The sequence below is a fragment of the Protomyctophum bolini genome, assembly GCF_963924005.1.
Source record: "Protomyctophum bolini genome assembly, chromosome: 6".
Lineage (NCBI taxonomy): Eukaryota > Metazoa > Chordata > Actinopteri > Myctophiformes > Myctophidae > Protomyctophum > Protomyctophum bolini.
The window spans coordinates 40,193,529-40,220,034 of record NC_137867.1 but is presented as its reverse complement, the minus strand read 5'-3'; the positions used below and the strand labels follow the sequence as shown (position 1 = coordinate 40,220,034).

Here is a 26,506-nt window from a genome sequence, read left to right as displayed (position 1 = left end):
CAGCAACGAATATATAAGCCACCATAAAGTACATACTAGTGTAATATCAACACTCTGTAATTAGTCATGGCCAGTGAAGTACTGCAGTTTCTGCTGGTCATACTGGTCTGTGTATGTATGGGGTTTGTGATATGATACAAACTAGTTCCTGGTGTCGTGGCGTAGGACAGTACGCTTTCCTAGCTTACGGTTTCATGTTGTAGCCCTTTTAGTAGGTGAAATACAATCAGGATAATTTATTGCAGCAGGTGTACATTTAGATTTCCGATTATTATATCATTATCATCTCTGATGATATTATACACATCAGATGTAACGTCATAGTAGAGGCATACATATACAGTTTGGCAACAGCAGTTGCCACTGGCAGCCATGTTGGCTCCGAAAGTCCTGATCAATAGCCATTGGTCTCCAAAATGCTGTCCATGTAACCATGGAGACATTATGGAGGGCATAAGAACTTGTGTAATAAGAATAGTGCAGCTAACACATTCTATAGACAGTAGGCAGCAACATGGAAGCCACACTACCGGAAAAAACATCACATCATCACTAAACTAAACATCTCGACTATCAGAGGAGACGTGTGAAGGTTTTTTTTTTTTTACCACAGGTGCCAGCAGTACACTCACTGCCAAATGAACATTAAAAAAAAAACATAAAAAAACTTCCATAAAAACATTTAAAACAAATAAGACTGAAGAACAAACTGAAGAAGAGCTGCTGTGGTTGTTCTCAACCAATCAGATTGTCTTCATCTATCAGAGGGCGGGGTCTGTTTGAATTATCTCGGTTCGAGATAAAAGAAAATTACAATTGGAAACAAAATGATTTAGAGACTATAGAGTATATAAAAATCACACCTGTGTGAAGTGAGGGGCGCTCTTATCAACATGATGTAAAATAGACACTATATCAAATTTGCTCAGACGCTATGATGTTAAATTGTCCATTCATTGAACAATGGGAATTTAATGTTTGTGTAGGACACACACCAGAAGCTGGATATGCACTGTCCTGGTGTTAAAGCTGCAATCCGCAAGATATACAGATATTTTCTACTGGTTCTCTCTTGAACCTGGTTCTCCTCTGCGCGCTGAAACGCTGAGCTACAACAGAAACCCCCTTTGGACATGAGGTTATTACGCTATTAGCATCATGCAATACCACTTTTCAACCAGTAAGTGGTCCTAGAAGAGCATGAGGTGCACAGCTGAATTTGTTATATATATATTGCATTAGCATTGGTGAGAATAACCTATTATTCAAAAAATCTGGATTGCAGCTTTACATGAAGAGAAAAATGCAATATTGACTAATGGACTGTTAATTGAGGCCCGTATACTGCATGTCCTGAGTCTGGCTAGCAGCTAGCAGCCAGGGTTGGGTCAGTTACTATTGCACAGCTCAACCACCACTGTCAAATACTGCACTCATACCATGAACTAGGCCTAGTAAATACATAATGCAATAATCTTTTTATTATTTGTTTTATTCGTAGGTAGGTAGGCAGGTGGGTGGGGTTTGGCACTATTTATTTACAATATAAAGATTGCAGATTGATGTTTAGAGTTTAGACAAGTATTTAAAACTACTTTACTGCTATTTTCTGTGACTTTTCTGTTTCCCCAGGCTTTATTTTAATTGTCACGATGGGGTAAAACCCCACCCACCAGATGCTCACGGAAAAATAAAACAAACACCAGAAATGATCTGGAACTACAATTTCAGCACAAAAACAAATAACAAAACAAAACACTACACTACACACATACTCATTACAGGCTGCAGCGAGCGCACACACACACACACACACACACACACACACACACACACACACACACACACACACACACACACACACACACACACACACACACACACACACACACACACACACACAAGATACTATAAAAATGTATGATGCACTTGGTTTACATTGCATTGCATATTACGTTTTTTCATTTTTCTTTTACACAATTTTGGAATTATCACCAGAAAAGCTATAGGCTGTAAAAATCAAGCGTACCCAAAGCTGTTAATCCTATAGAACCCCATTCAGGCTGATCGATGTCAGGGGTCAGGGTTACATTCCTATGACAGTGCTGACCAGAAGGGAAGTGCAATCAATCGGTAACAGTGGTCCTAAATAGAAACGCAACAACATAGCATCACAGAGAAGAGAAGAGAAGAGAAGAGAAGAGAAGAGAAGAGAAGAGAAGAGAAGAGAAGAGAAGAGAAGAGAGAGTGGTTGGTTGTTAGTTCTGTTAACATAGTTCAGGATTCCCAGAGATCCCGGTACTAAAATAGTACCAGTAAAAACAAATGTTGCAGTCCTTTCCCAGTAGCTGCCTACAGGGTGCAGCGCCGAGCAGTCTGTCCTAGAGGACAATAGGACACATGTCCAACGGCAGTACAGTTCAGTGTGGCGCGGTGTCCAGTCAACATGTCCCACACTAACTGCGGGACATTCCGAAAGTTGAAGCCACGATGGACAGCTGTTATTAAATCCACTTATCGCCTTCGAGAATCATGAGGCGACATGTGATGTCACCAAACACACAAGGGTGTGATGTCACCTCGTGTCTAGAATGTGTTAGCTAGTGAAATCAGCTGGTGTAGCGTCGTTGGCAAGCTTTCTGGTTCGCGGCAGATGTTTACTCCACCGTGTTTGCTCCGCAGCCCAATGCTAGGTGACGCCCTTGGTGGTGGTCAGATGGGAGAGAGGCGGGGTTTGGTGAGAGGTTAGGCTGGGGGGAGTGGGAGTGGGGGTTCGGGTGGGGACAGAATGACACACCCACCCGTGGGATCCTTATCCTCCCATTGGCTAGACTGGTGGAGGAGGGGCAGGTCTTAGAGGCACTAGTGATGCAGGCGGCTGTTTACTGAAGGAGAGAAAGTGAGAGTGAGACAGACAGACAGACAGCTGTTGAGTTTGAATGAACAATATTACAGACAGACAGACGGACAACAGTATTGTTAGGCAGTGACACACAGAAGTAATATATTAGTCTTTGTTTCCTTACAGAGGTGGAGGTGGGGGTCTCATAGCGTGGGGGGGGCCTGTTCTGTTGGTCTGTACCTAAAGCAGGCACGCGCGCACACACACACACACACACACACACACAATCAGAGGTCAGCCTACCAAAGGTTACGAGGAGAAAACAATCACCAATGATGAAGGTGAATATGAACGTTAATCTGTTGTGGACACAAAAGACTACCTGTAAAACTCATGTTAATCTGCTGTTATGGACACGAAAGACAACCTGCAAAACTCACGTCAAGTACCTTGCCGTCTGTTTATCTCAGAAAAAATAGACCCAACTGAAAATGTAGACAACAGCCTTCGTGTGCACGAGAAGCGAACCCTATTGTCCCAATTCTGGGGGCGAACGTTCAGCGAAAACAGCAGATCTACAGGCTCACAACCACTGCTCTAGAACTATTCTGTAGTGTAATAATACACGACAGGTTCATATTATAAACCCTTGACAGAATGCCGTTTCAGGGTTCCCATTTCCAAACATTTCCAGAACCTTTCCAAAGAATAAAACCCCAGGCCATTTCCAGGCCTACAGTATATGGTACATAATTCTCAGGCCCATAGCGTGCAATTTTGAGGCTCTTACACCTGTGTGTATCAACGTGACAAATAGAACAGATCTACAAGCTTAAAAATGTATCACGATGCAATGTGTCAATGATTATTTTTGTCACGTGATGTCCTGTTCACATTAGGCCACATGTATTTCACATACTGTTAGACATGTCTTTTTATGAACAAAATCAATAGCCAAAAACGATGTATATCTAAATATTTTTTTACAAACCTTTTCCAGGCCTGGAAAACAGTTTGTTTCTAATTTCAAAGAATGTGAATGTGTTCTAGAATGGACATTAAGTGCTGTATACTTTACCTCGTCTGGTAGTAACTGAACACGTTGCTTCACATGGAAAGAGAGAACAAGAACAATGTCAGTATCAACAAGTCGTATTATCACTATTGTTGAACTTTTTTTTTTTTTTTCTGTGCCATTACGAGATTATCTTGTGAATATCCAACGGTGCCATTCACGAGATTTGATTAAGCAGCATTAATCCAGTATTGGGTGAATGTAATGCACAATCAATAAACGCACCATTTACTCTCTCTCCCCACTGCCCTACTGTCAATTTTTTTTTTTTTAAATAATCTCAGTATGGCATGTTGGCATTCATTCAAGGCTCACTCACCATGCTGCTGGGGTTGGCCCGGGCAATAGAGGGAGGCTGGGCTCTGGGCGGCGGCACTCTGCTCGGATTGGCTGGAGCGCTGCTGTCAGCTCTGGAAACAGGAAGTAAATATCATAATCTAGAATGATCAATGTTTTCATTGAGAGATTGACGGAATTGAAATTCGACTGCATTGTTGTGTTTCACAGAGCAGGCCACATTAGGCATCAGAATTGTTTTACCGACCCCAAAATTCAACATTTCCGATAACCCAAATAATTTGATACATTTTCTCATATCCTCTGAAGTAGGAACTGTCTCAGTCGTGCTGAAGAAGAACTGTTTATGATGTTTCTATCTAACCCTATCTGAATCTGTCCTGTGGTTCTGTGAAGGGAATACTCTGAGTTACATTATTAGAGGCATTCTGAAAAATGAGCGCGACCACCAGCATCTGGATCAATCAAACCGCCATTTAATTAGGAGCTTCTCACCAAAGACTTTCTGACACATTTTACAGCACTTTCAAATTAAAATAATTCATTAATTTTGAAATTTTGGGAACTGCTGATTGAGAAGTAATAACAAATATGGCTTTATATGACCACTAACCACTTCATGCTGTACTGTGTTTTAGGTGACGTGTGCTCAGCTGTTTACTGACTCTGCAGGGTTTCGTGCATAGACTGTAAAAAATATGGACAAAGCGTTCTCCGGGTCTAACATTAACGTAAAATGAAGCCTGTCAGTCCTTGTATTGTAAGTCGCCATCTTTCTAGATCCGTTTTGGCCCAGCTGGCCATTGGCTGGCCCAGACAACGAGGCGGGACTTCCCCCCTTCTTCTCCATTGGTTTTTATTTTGACTCGAGTGGGAGGGGAATCCCGATCATAGACTGTAACGGTAGCCACGCCCCTCAGAACATACGCGACTTTATGGTCATTCTTTTAATAAATGGGACCATAATTTTCCAAAAAGAATATTATGACATTAGAAATGAGACTTTAAACTAGTGACTGGAAGCAGAAAGTATTCATGACCATGTTTATTAAGGTAATACAGTCTAGGTGAAGTTGGGCCAAATACATGGACTTCTATGGGGCTATGGGTTTTTCTGGGTCCAATGACAGCGCCACAACAGGCCATTATATGAACTTTCAGGAAATCCCGATTTCCTCAGTGGCTTCACAAAATATCTGTCTGACTGCCCCCCTGGTAACTCGTGACAGTTACCGTGTGAACCAAAACGTCTAAAATAAGACTGAAAGAACAGATAGGGAAACAGATGGCCAATGGACTAATAGTCCATAGATAGCTGACTCATGGCTCTTGTCCACTGCAGAGCCATAGAGTAAGACAGAGTTACGAAAACTCTGTTCACTCGAGTCCAATGGCGGCTCTCCTACATAGACTTCTATTGAGAATGGGGACAACAAATAAGGACAAGTCCTGGACCGGAAGTAGGCAGAAATGCATTGGACCCAGGTTTAATGATCTTAAATCCCTTTATTTTAGATTGTTTTGTAGTAATCGTACAACATAAACATTACAGAGACTTTAGTTGTTACTGTACAATACTTTCTAAAATTGCTCTTATTTGCATCGCCCTCGTTGAAAACAATGTATTTCAAACTCCAGCTTGTCCCTCTCCAGGCTGCATGCATAGTTATTGGATATTATATAAGCTGCCTACCATATCTTTGCATCGCCCAACAGTAGGTACGTAATGTGTGTGTGTGTGTGTGTGTGTGTGTGTGTGTGTGTGTGTGTGCCTGTGTGTGTGTGTGTGTGTGTGTGTGTGTGTGTGTGTGTGTGTGTGTGTGTGTGTGTGTGTGTGTGTGACAGTGTGTGTGTGTGTGTGTGTGTGTGTGTGTGCATGTGCGAGTGCGAGAGAGAATGTGCGTGTGTGATGTCTGACTCACTCGTATGCCTGCGAGCGTTTCCTGCGGCTCAGCCCCAGCCGCGTCAGTAGCTCGTTCCTGCGCAGGAAAACGAACGCACCCAAAGCCAGGAGAGGGAGGATGAGGAAGAATAAGACCAACAGGAAGTCTCTTAAAGACGTGTCCTTATCTAGAGAGACACACACACAGGACAGGACAGGAAAAACATGGTGATGGCATCGCATTTTGTCTTGTCTTATGACTACTCCCACGGACTGTACAATGTTTGCTTCACATGGACAAGCCAGGGATCATGTTAGTGTGTGTGTGTGTGTGTGTGTGTGTGTGTGTGTGTGTGTGTGTGTGTGTGTGTGTGTGTGTGTGTGTGTGTGTGTGTGTGTGCGCGCTCGCGTGCGTGTACCATTATACGTGGGTCCACTGTCCACACTGCCACCATATCCTGTGACTTCACAAAGGGGCGGAGCCCAGCCGTACTCACAGTGACAGTTCTTATTGTTGTTGCATATCTGAAAGACAGACGGGATAGATATTATTATAACAATTGAATGCTTGAGCAGACAAGTAGAATTACACAAGGAAAGGTTGAGACAGACAGACAGACAGACAGACAGGTACCCCGTGTCCGTTGCATTTGTTCTGCAGGTCACAGTCGAACTGGAGGATCTCTGCTTCACTTCGACACTCGAAGTTCATGCAAACCTGAAGAAGAGACAATGTTATTACTATATTTGTAATTTGGACATAACAATGTTTCCATAGAAAATTGTCGAAAACGGCTTTAAAACAAACTGGGAGACGAACAATAGCAGATCTCTCTCTTTACCCGACGCGTTATGAGTCTGTAGAGCGGGCTCTTTTCCGGTGCTCAACCAAACATAAACAGGTATAACTCTTACGCTTGCCTAGAGTTGTTCCGTTGATACAGGGACAGCCCATCTTCACGTTATCATCCTATTGAAAGGGGCTTTTTTTATCACCGTTCTGGAATGGGGTTTATTTTTTAACGGTTCACAATGTCCATCTTTAAAATTCTACTATCGCGGGGAACATTTGGACACACACACTAGAGGGCAGCACGGGTCCAAAATATTGACGTGCCGTCGGGGAACGGGTCGGTTCCATTTCAAAGCTGCGGATCTCGTTTCGGGTATCTGAAATGCAGAATACCCGAAATAACCGTGAGGATCCGAGATTTATAAATTAAACCCTTCAACTTTAAAAATAGGTTTCAAAAATAGACATGCGTGCGTTGTAATTATTACATTCTAAATTGTCTGTTGAACAGAGTCAACGAGGGCTGGCTCTCGTCATGCACCTCGACATGAGCGAGAGCGCTCTCTCTCTCTTTCGCTTGCACACACACACACACACACACACAGTCACACACATGGCTATATTAATGCAATCATGGCGGCCCCCTTCAGCGAGCGAGGTGAAACGCAAAGCAACAAGCAATGTGGGACTAACCTCGCATCACCAGGCTTTCCACCTCGGAGGAAAAATGTGGGACAATTTTGTTGTGATTGTCAACAGCTCTGGTAAGAATGTCGGTGCGCAAAAATGCACTATAGCCTATGCAAGTTTGCAACCCTCCTCCTCCGCTGTGCTGTCTGGAGAGGCGGCGGGGTGCACGTTGCTCATAGACAACATGTCTTTAACATGTCATGTTAAAGCATATAATATTGCAGAGAACACACTATGGGTCCGGATCTCGGATCGGATCAGCACCGTTTTGGTTAAAACTTCTCGGCTCCGTTTCGGACCGGATCCAAAACTTTCGGGTCCGGTTCCGGGCCGGGAGCGGCCAATTAGAATGTTCTCGGATCCGGATCGGTTCGGTTCTGATATCACCGGGTCCGTTTCGGACCGGGTCCAATTTTATGGACCCGTGCTGCCCTCTAACACACACACACACACACACACATACACACCACACACAGCGCTTACCTTTCCCTCTCCACACCTGGTGCCGTCGGCGACCATCCCGGGGTCGGGGACGTCTGTGCCCAGTTTGAAGTCCACTCCGTAACACTTGGTCCCTAAGATCGGCGTCGTTATGATCGACGGTTCGATTCCAAACACGGTGGGACCGCTTTCTACGTTAGAACACTGCAGCTTGCCACACAGAGCGTTTCTATGGAGACACAAAGACGCACACACGCGCACACACACACACACACACACACACACACACACACTTTACTTCATTATCAGTAAAAGGTACTCATCACAGAGTGTGTGTGTGTGTGTGTGTGTGTGTGTGTGTGTGTGTGTGTGGGTGTGTGTGTGTGTGTGTGTGTGTTGTACGTACTTGCTCTCACACTTCTTGTAACCATAGTTCAGATAGCCGCAGTTTCCAAAACGATCTCCTTTGCTGTTTACATCTTTAAAACAAACCTCTGGGGCGGTTCTGGCCTCTGTTGGGAGAGGAGAGGAGTGGAGTGTACATGTTGTTAACACAGATGACCACCAGAGGGGGCTGAGAGTAAGTCAAATGAATGTAAAAACAAAAAGGGCAGATATTTACTTTGTCCAAATATGTCTTTGCACTGCTGCTCGTAGTTCTGACATCTTCCATTATAACAGACGGCCTGCTGGTTCTGACACGGATGACCGTTCTGTGCACCATGAAACAATAACACTAAGTCAACTTCACCTGTTTGGTGTGTGTGTGTGTGTGTGTGTGTGTGTGTGTGTGTGTGTGTGTGTGTGTGTGTGTGTGTTTACCTGCACAAATACGTCAGACTGACAGAGGGCTGAGGAACCGTTACAATACTCGGGTAAATCACACTCTTTGTCTGTAGAGGACCTACACACTGTACCTCCTGGTATGAACTACAGAGAGAGAGAGAGAGAGAGAGGGAGAGAGAGTGTCAATATGCTTACATATTATTTTATCTCAATATTAAATATACTACATAAATACATGTATCATTCTGTATCATAATGTATCACATGCCCAGCCTTTATTGGCCCTGGCTGAAGGGGTGATACAATGAGAAAGAGGCTGAAAAGCATGCACAGTTCCTCATTCACAGTTTAGTTTAGTTTGTTTTGATCATCTTCACCAGGATCCATTAACATCATATGAATATGATATGATGACAACTTACAACTTACCCCATTTTGACCTGAGATCAGATTAAAAAAATGTCTTCTACATTCTGTAGCAGACCTACAAGCTCGTAGCGCGCCACTCGGTGGCATCATTGGGCTTTGGGCTTATCAAGCCTGTTATCGAGCATAGCGGCCCATGATGTCACGTTTAAACAATCAAGACAAGAGGCCATCAAGAAATACATCTAATCACCCACGCTGGCACAAACATGTCGGTCTAAAAGTGCATTGATGTCTGCCAACCAGCGCTGTCTGGGTAAACACAATTACACTTTTAAAGTAACCAGTTAACAGTTTCTTTAATATTATTTTATTGGTAAAAAGATAAATTGCCTTCCGTCTGTTAGAAAAGTACTGTATTTGAAGGCCCTAGTAAAAGATACTGGTTCGGTTTATTGTCTCCCGTCTTTCCACAAAATAATAGAAAATGCTCGGTAAGAACCTGGCTCAAAAAGTCTGATCGATAAGCTGAACGTTATCAATAGAAAAATAACGAAGAACTCAGGAACCTGCGGAACTCGGCTCCGCCCTTGTTCGTGACCGCATCACTGTCGTGCTAGTCTCGCGTAGCCAGACAACTATTCCACAATCGCAGAATGCTATATAGTCTGGAACTACGCCTCCCAAAGTCAGAGTAAGGAAGCTGCCATTTAAAATATCTTTACATTAAAAAAAACATTATTTCCATTTCTGCTAAGCAGCAAGCTATATATGCGTAGGTGATTTCTATTTATATTAGGATACATTTGTGCCACTGTAAAGACGAAACGGAAGTGAGAAGGTAAGGCTCCACTTCCGCTTTATATTTTACTCATGATAGAGCTTCCGTTGCTCCAGACTGTATGACGGAAGCAATTGGAAATTGCGACAGTCTGGCAACGCGAGACTACTGTCGTGCTAATAATCATGATAAAGCACACACAATTATGTAATAATGCTTAGTTTTACAATATTAATTATAGTTGAACTACCTGACACTTGTGACAGCAGACTCCGTACGCACACTGTGCTCCAGTCTTCAGCTTACAGGTCTTATATTCACAGCAGGGGTCCTTCTCACACTCCTAGACACACGCGCACACACACACACACACACACACACACACACGTAAAAGTAATTCAATTGTCACTTTAGAAATGTGCAATTTTTTCTTCTTTTACTATGTATATACTGTACATATCTTGTATTTGTGTTTTGTTTTCTTTATTCATTCATAATGCCAGTATCCTTAATTGTACTGTTTTTGTCATGAATAAAATAAAATAAACGACTTTTTTTATAACAAAAAAGGAATGTGCAATTACCCTATATACACTTATATTGTATGTTGGTTTGTTTGCTGTTGAGTGACAATGTTTCACATTGAGCTATTAATCTGGAGACCCCCACAAAATTATTTGTGGACCCCCAGTTTTGGAACCCCCCTTCTCTAATAAATCCATCCTACCTTCTCTGAGCCGCAGTCACACTCTTCTCCCATGTCCACCAGTCTGTTTCCACAGAAGGGGGCGCTGTAGGCCTCGTCAGGCTGCGGGGCGTTGAGCAGACAGGAAGCCGCTCCCGACAGAGTCAACTTCTCAAAGTCGTCTGCACTACAACTGCTGAAGTTTCTAGAACCACTGGAGAGGAGATAGATAGAGAGAGAGAGAGAGAGAGAGAGAGAGAGAGAGAGAGTGAGAGAGAGAGAGAGAGAGAGAGAGAGAGAGAGTGAGAGTGAGAGTGAGAGAGAGAGAGATAGAGAGATTACAGGAATGTTGGGTTTGTTAGTTTGTGTGTGCGTGTGTAGTAGAGGCTGACCTTTTTTCGGTATTCCCGATTCCCACAGGATTCCCACGGGATGGGATTCAAATTTGTATTAATCCCGGGATTGGGACGGGATGGGAATGAAAAGTCCACGGGAATGACATCAATTAGCCTCATTATATTACCACAGATTAACCGTTCCTATTACCATAACTTTTGAATTAAAACTGCATGAAACACAGTACTCAAAATCCATTGCCTTTCCTAATGACTCATTTATTAATTAAAAAGGATTAAAAAAATAAAAATAATAAACAGGAACGGGATGGGAGTAAGTTTCGAGTGGGATCGGGATAGGACGGGAGTGAAAATTCACTCCTGTGCGTGTCTGTAGTGTAGTGCAGTGTAGTGCAGTGCAGTGCAGTGCAGTGCAGTGCAGTAAAGTGCAGTGCAGTGCAGTGCACATACGTGGCTCCAGAGTTCATGATGCAGGCCTCCACAGCACAGGTACAGTCTCTGCCGTCATCGTGATGCATCCCGAGGTTGTGACCCAACTCATGAGACACGATGGACGCGAAGGAGGGCACGTTGTTATTGGTGAACTACAGACAGACAGAGAGACATACAGACAAACCGACAGAGAGACATATATAAACAGAGAGAGACATGGTGTGAGGGTGGTGACAGTTTTTGATGGTTTATGCTGGTTCATAATATGAGATTATTAACTTGTGATTTATTGCCGCGTTAAGGCGATGTTAGGAACAGGAAGTGACATACGGCATTGATCCCGCCCCCATGGCTCCTGGAGCACACCGTGGAGACGAAGGCCATGCCAGCTGTTCCTCCGAAGGCCTTCCTCCTGCAACATCATCATCATCATCATCATTGATTGATGTTTTTTAGTCAAAAAAAGAAATGAAAACAGTACAGGGTACAACGGTCAAGCCTTTGGTATGCAAAATGACTGACAGCACCGAAGAAAGACCTTGTGGTCTTGTTTCCATTCGGGTCCTATGCATTCATTCACAATCAAAAACAAGAGGCTCCTGCATTTAAGCATTGGCTAAATGAAATGACTAGTACATCTTGAGAGAATAAGGTATTTCCTGAGAAACAGGGGGAGACAATTTGATAAAGTTTGGCTGTCCCTTGTCCATTACTTGAGTATAGAAACAATTAATAGACAGGATACCACTGTGGTTGACTGTACAACAACAACAACAATTGAGACATCTCAGGAAATCATGAAATATATGTACAGGTGGGAGTAAGAATAAATAAATCGGATGGGGGGGGGGGGGGGGGGGGTAAAGAGGTGGGGCAATCACCTCCTCTCCTTTTGACCTGCTTACAGTGACACTAATTATGTCTTGGACGTGTATACACGTCTTTCGAATAAATACTACGGGGTGCTATAGGCGTCCTTTGGTCTTTTTTGTTGATATAAAAAAAGTGCAGTGTACTCCTTGGTGTTCCGCGCATGTGCACTGCCATTCACTTCCTTGTTTACGGCTCCAAAAGAATGGCTCGTATCTCCTAATCTAGGGAGCTCTCCATGGTTTTGACCAGAAGGACAATGTTCCGTCTTCATTTCTTACTGCAGCATGCCTCTCGTTTGGTGAAGTCTCCAGGTCTCCTGTTTTTTTGGGGGAGTAAAATCTGCCATATCTGCTGGCACTAGTCTAGCGCCTATATTTTGAAGAATTCCCCAGCCAAAAGGTGGGAAACCAGTGATATGCTTATTTTGAGGGCAGGGGCCAGGGCATTCCACACCTGAGTGGCAGTGCTGTGGAAGGTGTTTTTTTCTAAAACAATAAAAAGGTTTTGGACATATACGTTTTCCACCGGACAGTTGTTCGCAAGCTGTTAAATAGCATGTTGTTACACAGGGATGTGTGCCTTACGGGTGATAAAATATGATAATATATGTGTGGCCTTGTGGTTTAAAGATACAAGTATATCCAGCTCCACTGTACAGACCGTTTTATGTTATCAAATCCTGACCGATAATTATTTGCATTTCAACTCTGCCTCCGATTCAATGATGCCATTTGTGCAACATGTAAGTACTGTAAATTCTGTGCTCTGTGAATCATACAGAAACAAACTACAGCAGCCATGTAGGGCCGCCAGCTACGGTTTAATTAATGCTATTCCCGTTACTGAAGAAGCGAGAGCTTCTGGGAACTCAGATTACAGTCTAGTCTAATGTGTTTATTTTTCTCTGTCCGTCTCTGTCTCCTGAAATTTCCCATTAACTAAAAATAGCTTAGATCTGCTATTTTCTGCAATGTTCAATGCTGTCCTAACAGTAACAGTCATAGTTAGGGATGGATAACTGATACCCAAAAAAACCTGACAACAAGCTTATTGAGTACACGTTATCAATAAGCTTTGGGCTTATTCGCGGCACATGATGTCACGTTTAAACAATCAAGACAAGAGGCCATCAAGAAATACATCTAATCACCCACGCTGGCACAAACATGTCGGTCTAAAAGTGCATTGATGTCTGCCAACCAGCGCTGTCCGGGTAAACACAATTAGACTTTTAAAGTGACGGTACACATAATTAACCAGTTAACAGTTTCTGTTAGAAAGCTACTGTATTTGAAGGTACTAGTAAAATATACTGGTTCTGTTCAGAATTTATTGTCTCCCGTCTTTCCACAAAATGCTCGATAAGAACCCGGTTCGAAAAGCCTGATGGATAAGGTGCTCGTTATCAATAAAAAAATTAACGAGCTACATCCCTAGCCATAGTAATACAAATAGGTTTGTAGGCCTGTCACAATTATCACAATAGTCCTTCTAATAGTAATTATTTGAGATTTTGCATAATCGTCAAAATGTAAAAACAAAATCTTTGTTTTTACATTGTGCTTACTTCTGCTGAGTCACGTCTATGTCTGGGGACCAGGTCTCTCTCTCTCTCTCTCTATCTGTGTCTGTGTGTGTGTCTGTGTGTGTGTGCGTCTACAGTATGAGTTGTGCTGAGTCATGTCTGCATCTGGGGACCTGATCTTTCTCTCTCTGCGTGTGTACCAGGGGGGCAGTCAGACGGATATTTTGTGAAGCCACTAAGGAAATGAAAGTTCATATAATGGCCTGTTGTGGCGCTCTCATTGGGCTCAAAAAAACCCATAGCCCCATAGAAGTCCATGTATTTGGGCCCAACTTCACCTAGACTGTATTACCTTAATAAACATGGTCATGAATACTTTTTGCTTCCAGTCACTAGTTTAAAGTCTCATTTCTAATGTCATAATATTCTTTTTGGAAAATTATGGTCCCATTTATTAGAAAAATGACCATAAAGTCGCGCATGTTCTGAGGGGCGTGGCTACCGTTACAGTCTATGAACGGGATCCCCCACCCACTCGAGTCAAAATAAAAACCAACGAAGAAGAAGGGGGAAGTCCCGCCTCGTTGTCTGGGCCAGCCAATGGGCCAGCTGGCCTGAACTGGGCCAAAACGGATCTAGAAAGATGGCGACTTCCATTGCAAGGACTGACAGGCTTCATTTTACGTTCACGTTAGACCCGCGGGACGCTTTGTCCATATTTTTTACAGTCTATGGTGTGTACGTGCATGCATGTGTTGTGTGTGTGTGCCTACAGTATAAGCTGTGCTGAGTCATGTCTGCGTCTGGGGACCAGGTCCTTCTCTCTCCACTGGGTGAAGCGACTCAGAACCTCTCCTGCTGAGCCGTCTGTGCTGATGTGGTTCTGCTGAGACCAGATCTCCAAGCCCACCAGGACCACACGCACGTTCAACTGGATGTACATCTGATGGACAGACAGAGACAGAGACAGACAGAGAGAGAGAGAGAGAGAGAGACAGAAATAAAGAACTAAATGTGATTTATGTTGCAAAAATACTGAAATGAATTGTGTTTCTGAGCTACAGCAGTTCCATATAAACATGATTCCTGTTGGTCATTGTGTCATTATCTATCAGTCATTTGATTGATGACTGTCAAATCAAATCAATTGAATATCAAATGTTTTGGAATTTTATACCAGTACTTAAAAGTAATAAATATGGTATTCACACAAGAGACGTGGCAAATAGTCTAGTATGTACATCTAGCAAAAAAGTCTTATACATTAGAAACGACATTTTCTTGTAGATTTGAACTAGTTCCATAGAAATAATCATCAGAAAGGACATTTCTCCATCCATCCATCCGTCCATCCATCCATACTCACACTGTCGATGTAGTTAGCGAGGTGAACCATCTCCTCTCTAATAGCCGTCTCATTCCTATTCATATAGGTAAACTACAGACAGACAGACAGACATGAGGGAGAGAGTTGTAATAGCTGTACTGGAAGACTGGTTGAGAATGAGACGTGTGTTGTGTTGTACTGGGAGGAGGTGTGTGCCGCTGTACTCACCCTCTCGTTGTCTACAACAAGCAGCAGTTCCACATAGTGAGTTTGAGGTAGAATTCCACGCTTTGACTGTTGAGAGACACACGCATGCGCACGCACACACGCCGCACACGTTAGTTATAAAATGAATAATCAAATGCACTGTGTGAGCACAAGGTTTGGTCTTAACGTCTTACACCCTTGACCAGAGTTCCCCAGGAGTCTATGCGTTCTGAGCTTGTACATCTGCCATTTTTTGCAGGACGTCGCTGGAGTTCAAAGTGATTAAGCATGCCGCATTCTACAAATGAACCTTTTTCGACCTAATACTCGCTGCAGCTCTGCTTCCGAGTTCTGGACATTAGACCGTGCCCACTATATTCCCTTGCTGCAGTGTACATTTTGACAGGAAGTCTTCTGATTAACACACCATTTAGCTTTAGTCCCATTTAGTCATCTGAAATTCTTTAGTCTTAGTCGACTAAATATAAAAAAAACCTTTTTAGTCTTAGTCTTACTGTTAATTTTGACAGCAAATTCTGATTTAGTCTTAGTCTTTTGAATCCAATTTGAATCTGAAATTGTTTGTCTAGTCTTAGTCGACTAAACCTTAGTCTTAGTCAACAAAATGAACACCGCCCTGTTGAAACTGTGATGTTACCATGGATACCAGCTGCCTATCTCACTACATGACACTGTGTGTTCTCTTGTATTTCCCTTTGTCCTGCACTATGCAAGCACTGTTGAGGGTGCTGTAGTCTAAATTGTATATTTATCTTGTCACTTACGTTGCTGCCGTATCTACAGACAGTACTTTTTCTTGCTCTGCATCTTAACTGCTGTGCTTCCCCCCGCAGGATCAATAAAGGTGTTATCTTATATTGTCCCCCACTTGCTATCGTATGTTATCCGACTTGCTTTGACATCATCAATTTGTCTTGGAGATGTCATCATTTCTGGCGCCAGACAACAGTGGACATCACGTGTTCTAAATAATAATAATAATAATAATGGATTGCACTTTTATAGCAGTTTTCTATGCAGTTTTCTTCCATGAGTGCTTAGTCAAAGTGCTTCACAATGGTCCATTCATTCATACATTTGGCCAGCGTCAGCGTCCTCACATTCACAAACCAAAGGTGGCAACCACAGGGAGCAATTAGGGGTTCAGAGTCGTGCTCAAGGACACTTCGACACCAACTCTGGGGGAGCCCGGGTTCACACTGGGAACCTCGCGGTTGCCATCCGGCTGTTCTACCGGCCACTGACACCCCCACTATCTCTCTCACCAAATTAATTGCCATCTGGTTGTGTGTGTACTCCCTCAGATAAGAGATTAAAGAGGTTTGGTATCTCATAAATTCCTCAGTCACAACACAACCTGTCTGTCTTCAAAACCGTCCGTGGTACACTGTGGGCAGATTGTGGAAATTAAACAACATAAATCGCAAGTGACTCATGATGTTAGCATTGGTGTCTCTGCAGTGATGTTCGGCTGTTTAGACGTGCAAAAACTGTGACTGTCAAAAAGACCGTTGGCCATGCAATTTGGTTGTGTCTACAAATGCCTTCTAAATCCTGACAGTTTTCTGAAAAACCCTATGTTTCTGTGTCCTATGTTTCAAACATTTTCATGTCAAGGACCCCCAAAAATATATGTAATTGGCCACCGACCCCCATATGTTGTTCCAGGGACCTCCCAGAAGCAAAGATTTGAGTTAAAAATGTTCACCCTAGAAGATTATATTAAAAGTTTTGCACCACATTTTCACGATTTTTCAAAAATAGCAGACCTACAAGCTTGTAGCGCGGCACTCAGTGCCGCGCTATGAGCTTGTAGATCTGCTATTTTCCAACAGCTAAAGTATAAATTAATGCTCAACAAACCAATAGGGGTTCCTGCCCAAAATGAGTTAAGAATTTCGTCGGTCTATAGATTTCAACAGTCAGCAGAAGCCATTGTGAAATGCACATTACAATGGTCAGTTCACCTGAATAGACAGGTCTGGAATTATTGATTAAATCAACTAATGGATCGGGTCAATACATATCACTACTCAACTAATAGTAAATCTAAGATTCAAATGATAGCTACTGTATAGAGCACATGCGTAACATGTTAATGCGTGTGTGTGTGTGTGTGTGTGTGTGTGTGTGTGTGTGTGTGTGTGTGTATGTGTGTGCCCGTACCCGGACATGCTGGCTGACAGTGTGATGTCTGTGAGGGATGTCTTCCGACTCGTACTGAGCATGCTCTGTAGCGTTGATGGCGTTGTGGCCGGGGCCAACGTGTGCTGTGCCACACCCCCTGGGCTGTGATGTCACATCTTGCAGGCGGTACAGCAGGTGCTGGCCGGGGGCGGAGTCTGAAGGCTCAATACCGTAACTGTCATTGGAGAAGTGCAGCACTCCTCTGAGAGACACGAAGAGAGAGAGAGAGAGAGACAGAAATAAGACAGACAGAGAAGGACATGGGTCACAGGGTCAGGTGGTAAAACCGATGTATTTTAAAATGGCAGCAGTATCAATACTGTAGTGCAAACAGTACATAGGGTAAAGTTTGTCTGGTACAGCAACATGTCAATGTTGTGGGGCGACAGTGGCTCAGGGGTAGAGTGACAGGATGGCAACCGCAAGGTTCCCAGTTCGAACCCTGTGGGCTCCCCCAGAGTTAGTGTCGAAGTGTCCTTGAGAAAGACTCTGAACCGCTGATTGCTCCCGATGTGCAGGTTGGTGCCTTGCACAGTTTCCCCCGCCATCGGTGTGTGTATGTGTGTGTGTGAATGGGTGAATGCAATGCACAATCTCTGTAAAGCGCCTTGGATAAAGGCGCTATATAAATGTATCATTTAACGGCAATGAGTCTGAGCAACATTAGTGAGACTTGATGGAGGAAAAAGAGTGATTTATATTACGGCTCTCTCCAGACCAATGTGACTGTTTCACTATTTGAAAACTCAATACTGCCCTAAAGCGGGTGAAAGTTTCCATGCTGCGGCTTTACTCTGACACTCAAGGTTGTTGGATCAAACACAGTTACTGTAGAAAGCCAGAGCTGATGGGAAGGCTGCCATGACAGGGCTCCCCCTTGTTTGTGTGTGTGTGTGTGTGTGTGTGTGTGTGTGTGTGTGTGTGTGTGTGTGTGTGCACACTTGCGCGTGTGTGTGTGTGTGTGTGAATAACTGATTTACAGATTATTTACTCCCAGTTCAGAGTCCAATTAGTTTGGAGTCAGGCCAGATGAAATCAGCCACCACCCACAAAACAACAACATCTCACAAAATGATCCGTTTGTGTCGTGAGCATCTAGCCTACAGCCATCTGTGCACGCACACGCGCACAGTAGGAGTGCGTGGGATGCATTTGTGTGTAAATGACTCATAGTGTGATTGTTGAAGGTACATGTGTTTTGTGCGTGTGTGTGTGTGTGTGTGTGTGTGTGTGTGTGTGTGTGTGTGTGTGTGTGTGTGCGTGCGTGGACATCTGACACACTGAGAGAAGAATAAACAAAAGGGTTATAAATAGAAGGAGACTGTCATCACCTGGGGTGATTGTGATTTTGCGGCACGGCCACCTATAGGCTTTGGAACACCCTGCCTGAAAATCTTTAAAGTCAGTGTCATCTTTTAAATCACTTCTGAAAACCAACTTTTTTTGCAGGTTTTCAAAAATATGTTTGCGTGGATGTTGTTCTGCCAATAAAGTTAATTAGCATTTTTAGGGGAGAGACACAGCGTGAAAGAGCGAAAGGACAGACAGAGGACAGAGAGAGTGGAGAGAGGGAGAGGGAGAGAGAGAGAGGACAGTGAAAGGACACAGAGAGTGGAGCGAGACAGAGGGAGGGAGGGGTTATCTGGATGACAGAGATATGAATGGACAATTAAATGAGAGAAAGATTGAAAGACAAAAGCCCTGTTTCAGATATACAATGTTTGCAGGCAGTGTGTGCGGTGGCAGGCAGTGTGTGCAGTGGCAGAGCAGTGCGTGAGGTGGCAGGTAGTGCGGTGGCATATTGGATTTTGGTGTCACGTGTGAATGTGTGCCGAATCTTGAGTGGTATAAATCTTGTTTCAGGGCGAAGGTTTTTTGCGGAACACGACCAGACCGGCAGTGTTGTGACGTTGGTTACAGTAATTTTTTGGACAGGAAAGGGATGGGGGGGGGAGACACACGGCAAAGACCGACGGGCTCGGGACTCGATCCCACGACACGCCGTCAGGCTGGATTACCGGCGTAGGTGCCTGGACCGCTCAGCCACGGCCCAGACCCAATATATATTTTACAATAAAGTAAAATCCAGCAGGTTAAAAATCTGTGTGTGTATACCTGAGTCCGTTACAGATGCTCATAGCAACAGACGAGTCCTGCATGTCTTCAACATAACCCTGGTAGTGACAGTGCTTCTGAAACACACACACACACACACACACACACACACACACAAGATAGATTAGATAGACAAACTGAAGAATAATATTATGTGAAAGTTTTTTGTGCCAGGGACCTCCAGAAGCAAAGATTTCACTTTTCACTAAGATGTTCACTTTAAATATTTGCACAAAAAAATTAAAAAGCTGATCTGCAAGCTCATAGCGTGGCACGAAGTGACATGCTATGAACATGTATATCTACTATTTTTGAATAGCCAAAGTATAAATATGGTTCAAGTGGATATGATACTCAACCACTTTGAGAAGCAATGCTTTAGATAGCATGGATAGTTTGGACAGATGCTAGGTTTTATAATTATCCAGTTTCCTAGTTTCTTAGTCAGGGAAAATAATGTCAGAATAATGTCAAATCTGGGAATACAATTCTTAACAAGAAATTTCTTCACCAATGTGTTTGTAAAGGTGTCTATTTGTCTACTAACATATCCCACATTGGTTTCAATTCAGCCACCCTAGGGGCATTTTTGACAGCTGCTGAAAGTTGGGGTACCATTTTTTTTCATGATTCTGAATCCATTCCAAGCAAAAAAAATGTTTTGCACATTTGGGCAATACAAGTGGATATGGCCGAATGTAGCCTGTCTTGCACTTTTTTAAGTCACTCTGGATAAAAGTGACTGCTTAATGCCTAAACCGTGAATCATATGGATGGCCAAGAACATACCACACAGAATAACTCCCCTTCTCTCCCTTCATTACTGATACAACTCTGCTGTGATGTCAACCCCCGCTCTCTCTCTCTCTCTCAGGCTCTTTCTCTCCTTACCGTCTCTCCCTCACTCTCTTTCTCTCCCTCACTGATCAAGAGAGATGTCACACACACAACAGAAACTGTTGCCAGACAACGGCGACTTGCGCTGAGGTCAACCGATGCCTGACAAGACCGATTTGCGTGATTGAAATTGATTGAAAACTGTATGAACAGTTTGTAGAATGAGCACAGTTCAATACAAGGTCTGCTAAGAGGATTGAGATACCCAGAAAAGCTATTAGTAAAAGCCTTAGTGGCTTGTTTACATTTACATTGGAGTCATCCATTTTCAATTCATCAGTACATTTAAATGACATAGAAATATACCTGTATACTAAGCAACAAAAAAAAAAGAAAAAAAAGGTTATAACTGTTAGAAATAATATGTACAGTAAACATCGTAAACATACATTTTACTGTTGGTAGGGGAGTTCTACATTTTTGTGGCTGAATTAATTTAACCCCTTGTTTGAGCCGAATCTGGGTGGAACGTGATTTGAGGAACTCCCTCTGGTGTTGTGATTGTGGACTTTGTTGACGTTTAGGAAGTACTTTGACACATGGGCGTCTTTGAGGTGCAGCGTATGTTGAAGACCAGGCCCATTGCAAGTAGCCATCGTCTAGACTCTAGCCAAATGTCATAATGAGCAGCAGTGTTGATTTCGTCGACTAAAACAAAGGCGAAAAATGTTCGTCGACTACCTTTTTTCACTGACGAAAACCTCATGGAAACTAAATTAAAACTAAGCTAAATGACTAAAACCAAGACTAAATATACTGACAATCTCGTCAACAAATAACAACTAGACTAAAATGTTATAGGAAGGGACTAGTGGACAAGAGATCCAGTATAAGTCATTTTACAATTAGTTACAATTAATCAATCAAGTTAAATTATTATTCATGTCATGTGTGACTGTATGGGACCCGAATGGAAACTTTCTTCTGTGAAATCCCTTTTTTGGACAAAAATGCCTGACTGTACATTGTGCTGTTTGCATTTATATGTTGCCTAATAAAATATTCAATCAATCAATGCATGCTGAAAATAGACGATCTACAAGCACACAACACGTCGTGCTGAGATGTGTTGTGGGCTTGTAGATGGTCTATTTTCAGCAGGTGTAAAATCAGCCATTACGACGGCATCAAGCCAAAATGTATTTTTGTCCACTAAATCAACTGTAGATTTAGTCGACTGAAACTAGACCAACACTAAAACATTCCGGGTGACTAAAATGTGACTAAAACTAAATGAAAACTATTTAAGAGATTGGTGTGACTAAAACTAAAATCAAAATGTGCTGCCAGAAACAACACTGATGAGCAGGGGTCAGGTGAGTCGTCGGAGTAAGGCCTGAACTAAATTGTTACGGTTTATGTCATGGATCGATGCTTCATAGACTGGCCACATGAAATCTGACATCCACATGGATCTGTTTTTAAATATTATTATGAATAGTGATGATAGTTGATGATGAGTGTTGTCCAAATTTACACCATAATAAGACAATTACTTATTCTGTATTCTAAAATACTTATTAGATACAATTAGACTAAAGCATATTAACATGCCATTTTCCATACTTGAACAGATATGATGTTTAAACATATCACACATAACACAAAATACTATACATTCACACGTACACAACATTATCCCCGCACACACTTCCCGCATGACTCCCATAGGAGCTTATAAAGCACTTCCTATTTGCATGAGTTTGTGTGACTGTGTGCGTGCGTGGGCACGTGAGTAGCTCCAAACAATGCCAAATAACTTCCATGTCTTCCCAGAAATGACCTCATCTCTCTCTCTCTGAGCTGAAAGTAAGAGTCATCATAGGAGAGAAAGGAAATAATAATGTTCTGACGCACACACGCACGCACCGTTATTTTGTGTGAGAAAGTTCTTTTGACCAGGCACACGCTTACTTCCTGCTTCTCCCTTTAACAAAGTTGAACCCCGCCAACACACACATACATGCAGAAAGTTCTAATATCTTTCCTTTGTGTGTGTGTGTGTGTGTGTGTGTGTGTGTGTGTGTGTGTGTGTGTGTGTGTGTGTGTGTGCCAAGATGTGTGTTTTACCTGTACAGGTGGTCTAGTTGTGACCAGTTCTCCGTCTTTATTGTAGGAATAGACAACGAAGTCATTGGGGAGCAGCATTCTGAAAATAACATGATAAAGATGGAGAGGAGAGACAACAAGTCCCAACATCATTTCACCACTTGTACATACAGTAAGTTAGTCAAAATTAAAACTGGTCCTTGAGGAGAGTATGATAGAAGAGGAGAGGAGACGACACAATTATTACATAATCGTCTAATTGCAATTAAGCAGAAATAGCAGATCTACAAGCTTACAACGGGTCACTGTTGTATAAGTTACTTGTCATATCTGCCCAGTGCAATTTTTTAATGACTTTGTTTTTTATTTATTTTTTGGTATTCAGCCAGCAATGAGTAAAACGCTCCCAAAAATGTTTTGTCTCTGTGACACATCTAGGGGCCACAATCTGCATTCAAAGATATTCTTAGAAGCTTTGCCATTGGTCGAAAAATAAACCCGTTCGAAATGACTAACCAATCAGGTAGTAGACAGGCAAATCGACCAATACTACTAATAAAATCTTTGAATGCAGATTGCGGCACCTAGACGTGTCACAGAGACTAAATTGTTTTACCCATTGCTGGCTGTCTGAATACAAAATATCAATCAAATGTTGACATAATATTGCTTATAGTAGCTTTAAAAGGCAATCTGAAATTATTTTTTCAACAACAAAAACTGAATTAAATCGTCAATCGTAATTATTTGTGCGACAATTAATCGTCAACTTAACTGTTGTAATCGTGACAGCCCTGGACACAAGGGGACATTAGGAGAGAGAAATGGAGGTGCAGTGTGTAACTCACTCATTCCTATGTAGGTGCACCACATGTTCCTTCCCGTCAACAGGTATACTGTAGGACACCTGGAGAGACAGAGAGCAATACACACATTCATTCACACATCTGTGTTTCATCCTCAGTGTGAAAGAGTTAAGGGAGAGTATTTCGTTACCACTGTCGCAAAATTGTTTGGTGGGATCTCGGTCACTAGAGGACATAAACACAAGCCAATCTGTATTGTATTGTACTTCACCACTGAACACCACATTGTGAATTCATTCACAAACAAATACAGAATAATATACACAAATAGTAACTTACTATATAAATAGCTGGGACATGGCTAATAATTATAAAGAATTCCTCCTCATCCCTCTTACCCTCTCTCAGACTAAACAATGCTAGTACAGACTACGGAGGAGTCTCATCCTCAGTCTGTGTGTGTGTGTGTGTGTGTGTGTGTGTGTGTGTGTGTGTGTGTGTGTGTGTGTGTGTGTGTTTTCTTTTCCCTTTCTGTTTTGCTTCCTGAAATAGGATAAACAGGTTAAAAATTAAGGGTACAGGCACCATGTACTCTCATGATGTACAGAACATCCAAAGAACTTGAAACTATAGGATTTGGTATCGTTAGTATTTTATCCTTTCTGATTCCAATATTTCCGATTCTACTTCAGGTATTCAGGTTCTTATCGATTCCTGTTTTGGTTCCATAATGGTAATAATAAAAAAAGGAGATAACTAAAAGATTTTTCACAGGACCGCGCACGCTTGCGTCAACGCCCCTCAACTTCTCAGACACGGCATCCAGACAGTGGAGTCACGAAGATGCCAAAAGCCGCGAGCGACTCTTCCGGGTTTTTAGACAGCTGGTGGAGGGAAATGAAGCTCCACCCACGCGGCAATTTGCAGCGTCGGCAAAGAGTTTCCGGTTTTCTGGCCGACAGTATGTCTAAATGTCCATACTGGCTGCATTGAATGGTCTGGATAAGAAGATACTGGTGATTATAGGTTGATATTAACATTCAAAGCAGGTGATTACCTAGGTGTGCAAGTAGCTGGCTGACTGACCTCATCTCCTTTAAACTAACTGGCAACAGGAGTCTTATCCTCATTCCCTTTTTGTCTTGACCGCATACAGCAAAAGCCACAAGGACATGTGACTGACAGCAGCTGGTGTTTTGGTCCCCAAATAGGTCAAGGTCATTTTTGTTTTTTTATTGATACTAGACCTGTACGTGCCTGTCGCAGTTGGCCACCGGCCTATTTGGGAACGATGCAACTTGGGAACCTAATGATATACGTTGTCATAGCACCCGGGGTGGGAGCAATAGGCAGGTAACTCCACCCACGAGTCACGACCACTACCCAGTCATACTGTATGTAATCTATCTAAACCTCAGGACACAAACTTGCTGGCTGGACATTTTTAAATGGCTAAATGTACATTAAGACAAACTGTAATTGCAAACATTTCGTAACGTATACGTTACATCATAGGCTTTTAAGCCTGAGCTATTAAGCCAAAAATGTGTATTACGTTTTAAGCCAATGGACATGATCAGCAAAAATGATGGCCAGCTATGCACTATGTGCAATTTCAAAACGGGTGATAAGCTATTCCGTCAAGGCCATCGATTGCTCAGCGCAGACCCTCACATACCTTGTTGCTCGCTCTGGTGCCCTGCAAGTCTCAAGGCCTAGCCGTCGTCGACGTACCTGCATTGTTGTCAAGTGATGTAAAACTCCTAGCAATCGGTTTGCTAGGAGCGGTTTGCATAATGTGTCAGTGAGTGTGGTCAGGTCTGACTGTACCCTGATCTTTCCGTGACAAGGTGTTCGTTTGTTCGTTCACACACCAAATGTGCATTGGGAAAGACAGTTTCTCTAGTCGGAAATTACTTTTCCTAAACTAAAAGAGTCGTTCACATTCCCCTGCCTGCAGCAGACAAATCGCAGGCATCAGTCCGTTATGTCAGTGGTTCCCAAAGTGGGGTCCAGTGACCCCCAGGGGTACTTGAGGGAGTTCTTGAGAAAAGGTTTGGGAACCACTGCGTTACGTTATGTCGGCTACACTTAAAGGTCTGTGTATGGTCAGGTGGTGACATCACTTACTGATCCTAGTTGTATTTCAGACAGACCACAGCACAGCAGAAAGCTTAGCTTGCAGATCGTGTGGAAAAAATCAAAATAACCAAAATACCAAAATAACACCGGCTTTTCCTCCTCTGGCTGCGCTGTACAAAACAGAAACGTTTACGGCAGATCGTAGTGCCGTGAATCACGTTATGTTGCTCTGGGAAGCTTTGCGTCATTGCATGGATTGCGTCATTTCTGATGAATCGGTCAAAGATGCCAGTACGGTTCCTAAAACAAGCATGAAGCATGTCTCGGATGTCTGCTGACACTGACACCATGTGCAGTCTGGTATTGTAGATCAATTCTGGAGACAGAATTAGCTGCAAGAGACAACCATAGTAAACAGAGTAAACAATGTCCTGACGGTTTGGGGACCCGAAACTCTGGGGAAATAAACAAAAGATGCTGATTGAGCATGTGAATGTGATCTATACTGTACGTGTACTCAGTCAGAAACAAATAGACAAGAAAAAAGGCAATGATTTGCTCATTCTTTCAGGTTTGAAAGAATGAGCCAATTACTGTGTGTCCAGTAGTTTATAACTTTCTCCAGAAAGATGGCATGGCTTGGCAGAAGGACACAAAATACAAATTGGATGCCTTTGCTATAACTGTAAGACTATCTCTTACACTAAATTATACTAAATTATATTTCTTTCAAACCTGAGCTGTGTCATTGCTCTTATATACTCTTGTCTATTTGAGTACTCATACAAACCACCCTGCCTCCAGTCCAAACCCTCCCTCTCCACGCACGCCGCTGCTCCACAAACGGCTGCGTTGTTTGTTATATTGAGTGGGTTCTTCATTCTCAACTCTGCTGCTCTCTCTAATAATGCTAGTCTGAGTTCAGGAGTTGTGGAGAGAGAGAGAGAGTGTGTGTGTGTGTGTGTGTGTGTGTGTGTGTGTGTGTGTGTGT

General features: G+C 42.8%; 1 protein-coding gene across 2 annotated transcripts in view; it reads right to left on the bottom strand.

The window, feature by feature from the left end:
• Positions 1-221: 221 nt before the first annotated feature.
• Positions 222-26,506, bottom strand: part of LOC308317627 (disintegrin and metalloproteinase domain-containing protein 9-like) — a 33,837-nt gene continuing 7,552 nt past the window's right edge. The window contains exons 3-24 of one of the 2 annotated variants that reach the window (XM_080766771.1): positions 23,476-23,534; positions 22,649-22,727; positions 19,682-19,758; positions 17,546-17,768; positions 15,380-15,445; positions 15,191-15,262; positions 14,598-14,767; positions 11,757-11,838; positions 11,445-11,578; positions 10,681-10,852; positions 10,204-10,296; positions 8,843-8,950; positions 8,643-8,733; positions 8,427-8,532; positions 8,063-8,249; positions 6,731-6,814; positions 6,516-6,621; positions 6,137-6,284; positions 4,237-4,327; positions 3,921-3,947; positions 3,027-3,082; positions 222-2,885 (exon numbers count right to left, since the gene is read on the bottom strand). In XM_080766771.1, the coding sequence (XP_080622897.1) occupies positions 2,828-2,885; positions 3,027-3,082; positions 3,921-3,947; positions 4,237-4,327; positions 6,137-6,284; positions 6,516-6,621; positions 6,731-6,814; positions 8,063-8,249; positions 8,427-8,532; positions 8,643-8,733; positions 8,843-8,950; positions 10,204-10,296; positions 10,681-10,852; positions 11,445-11,578; positions 11,757-11,838; positions 14,598-14,767; positions 15,191-15,262; positions 15,380-15,445; positions 17,546-17,768; positions 19,682-19,758; positions 22,649-22,727; positions 23,476-23,534 (2,289 nt within the window). In that variant the 3' untranslated portion in view covers positions 222-2,827. The remainder of the gene's footprint in view (positions 2,886-3,026; positions 3,083-3,920; positions 3,948-4,236; positions 4,328-6,136; positions 6,285-6,515; positions 6,622-6,730; positions 6,815-8,062; positions 8,250-8,426; positions 8,533-8,642; positions 8,734-8,842; positions 8,951-10,203; positions 10,297-10,680; positions 10,853-11,444; positions 11,579-11,756; positions 11,839-14,597; positions 14,768-15,190; positions 15,263-15,379; positions 15,446-17,545; positions 17,769-19,681; positions 19,759-22,648; positions 22,728-23,475; positions 23,535-26,506) is intronic. The other variant, XM_080766772.1, reaches the window with a different exon arrangement.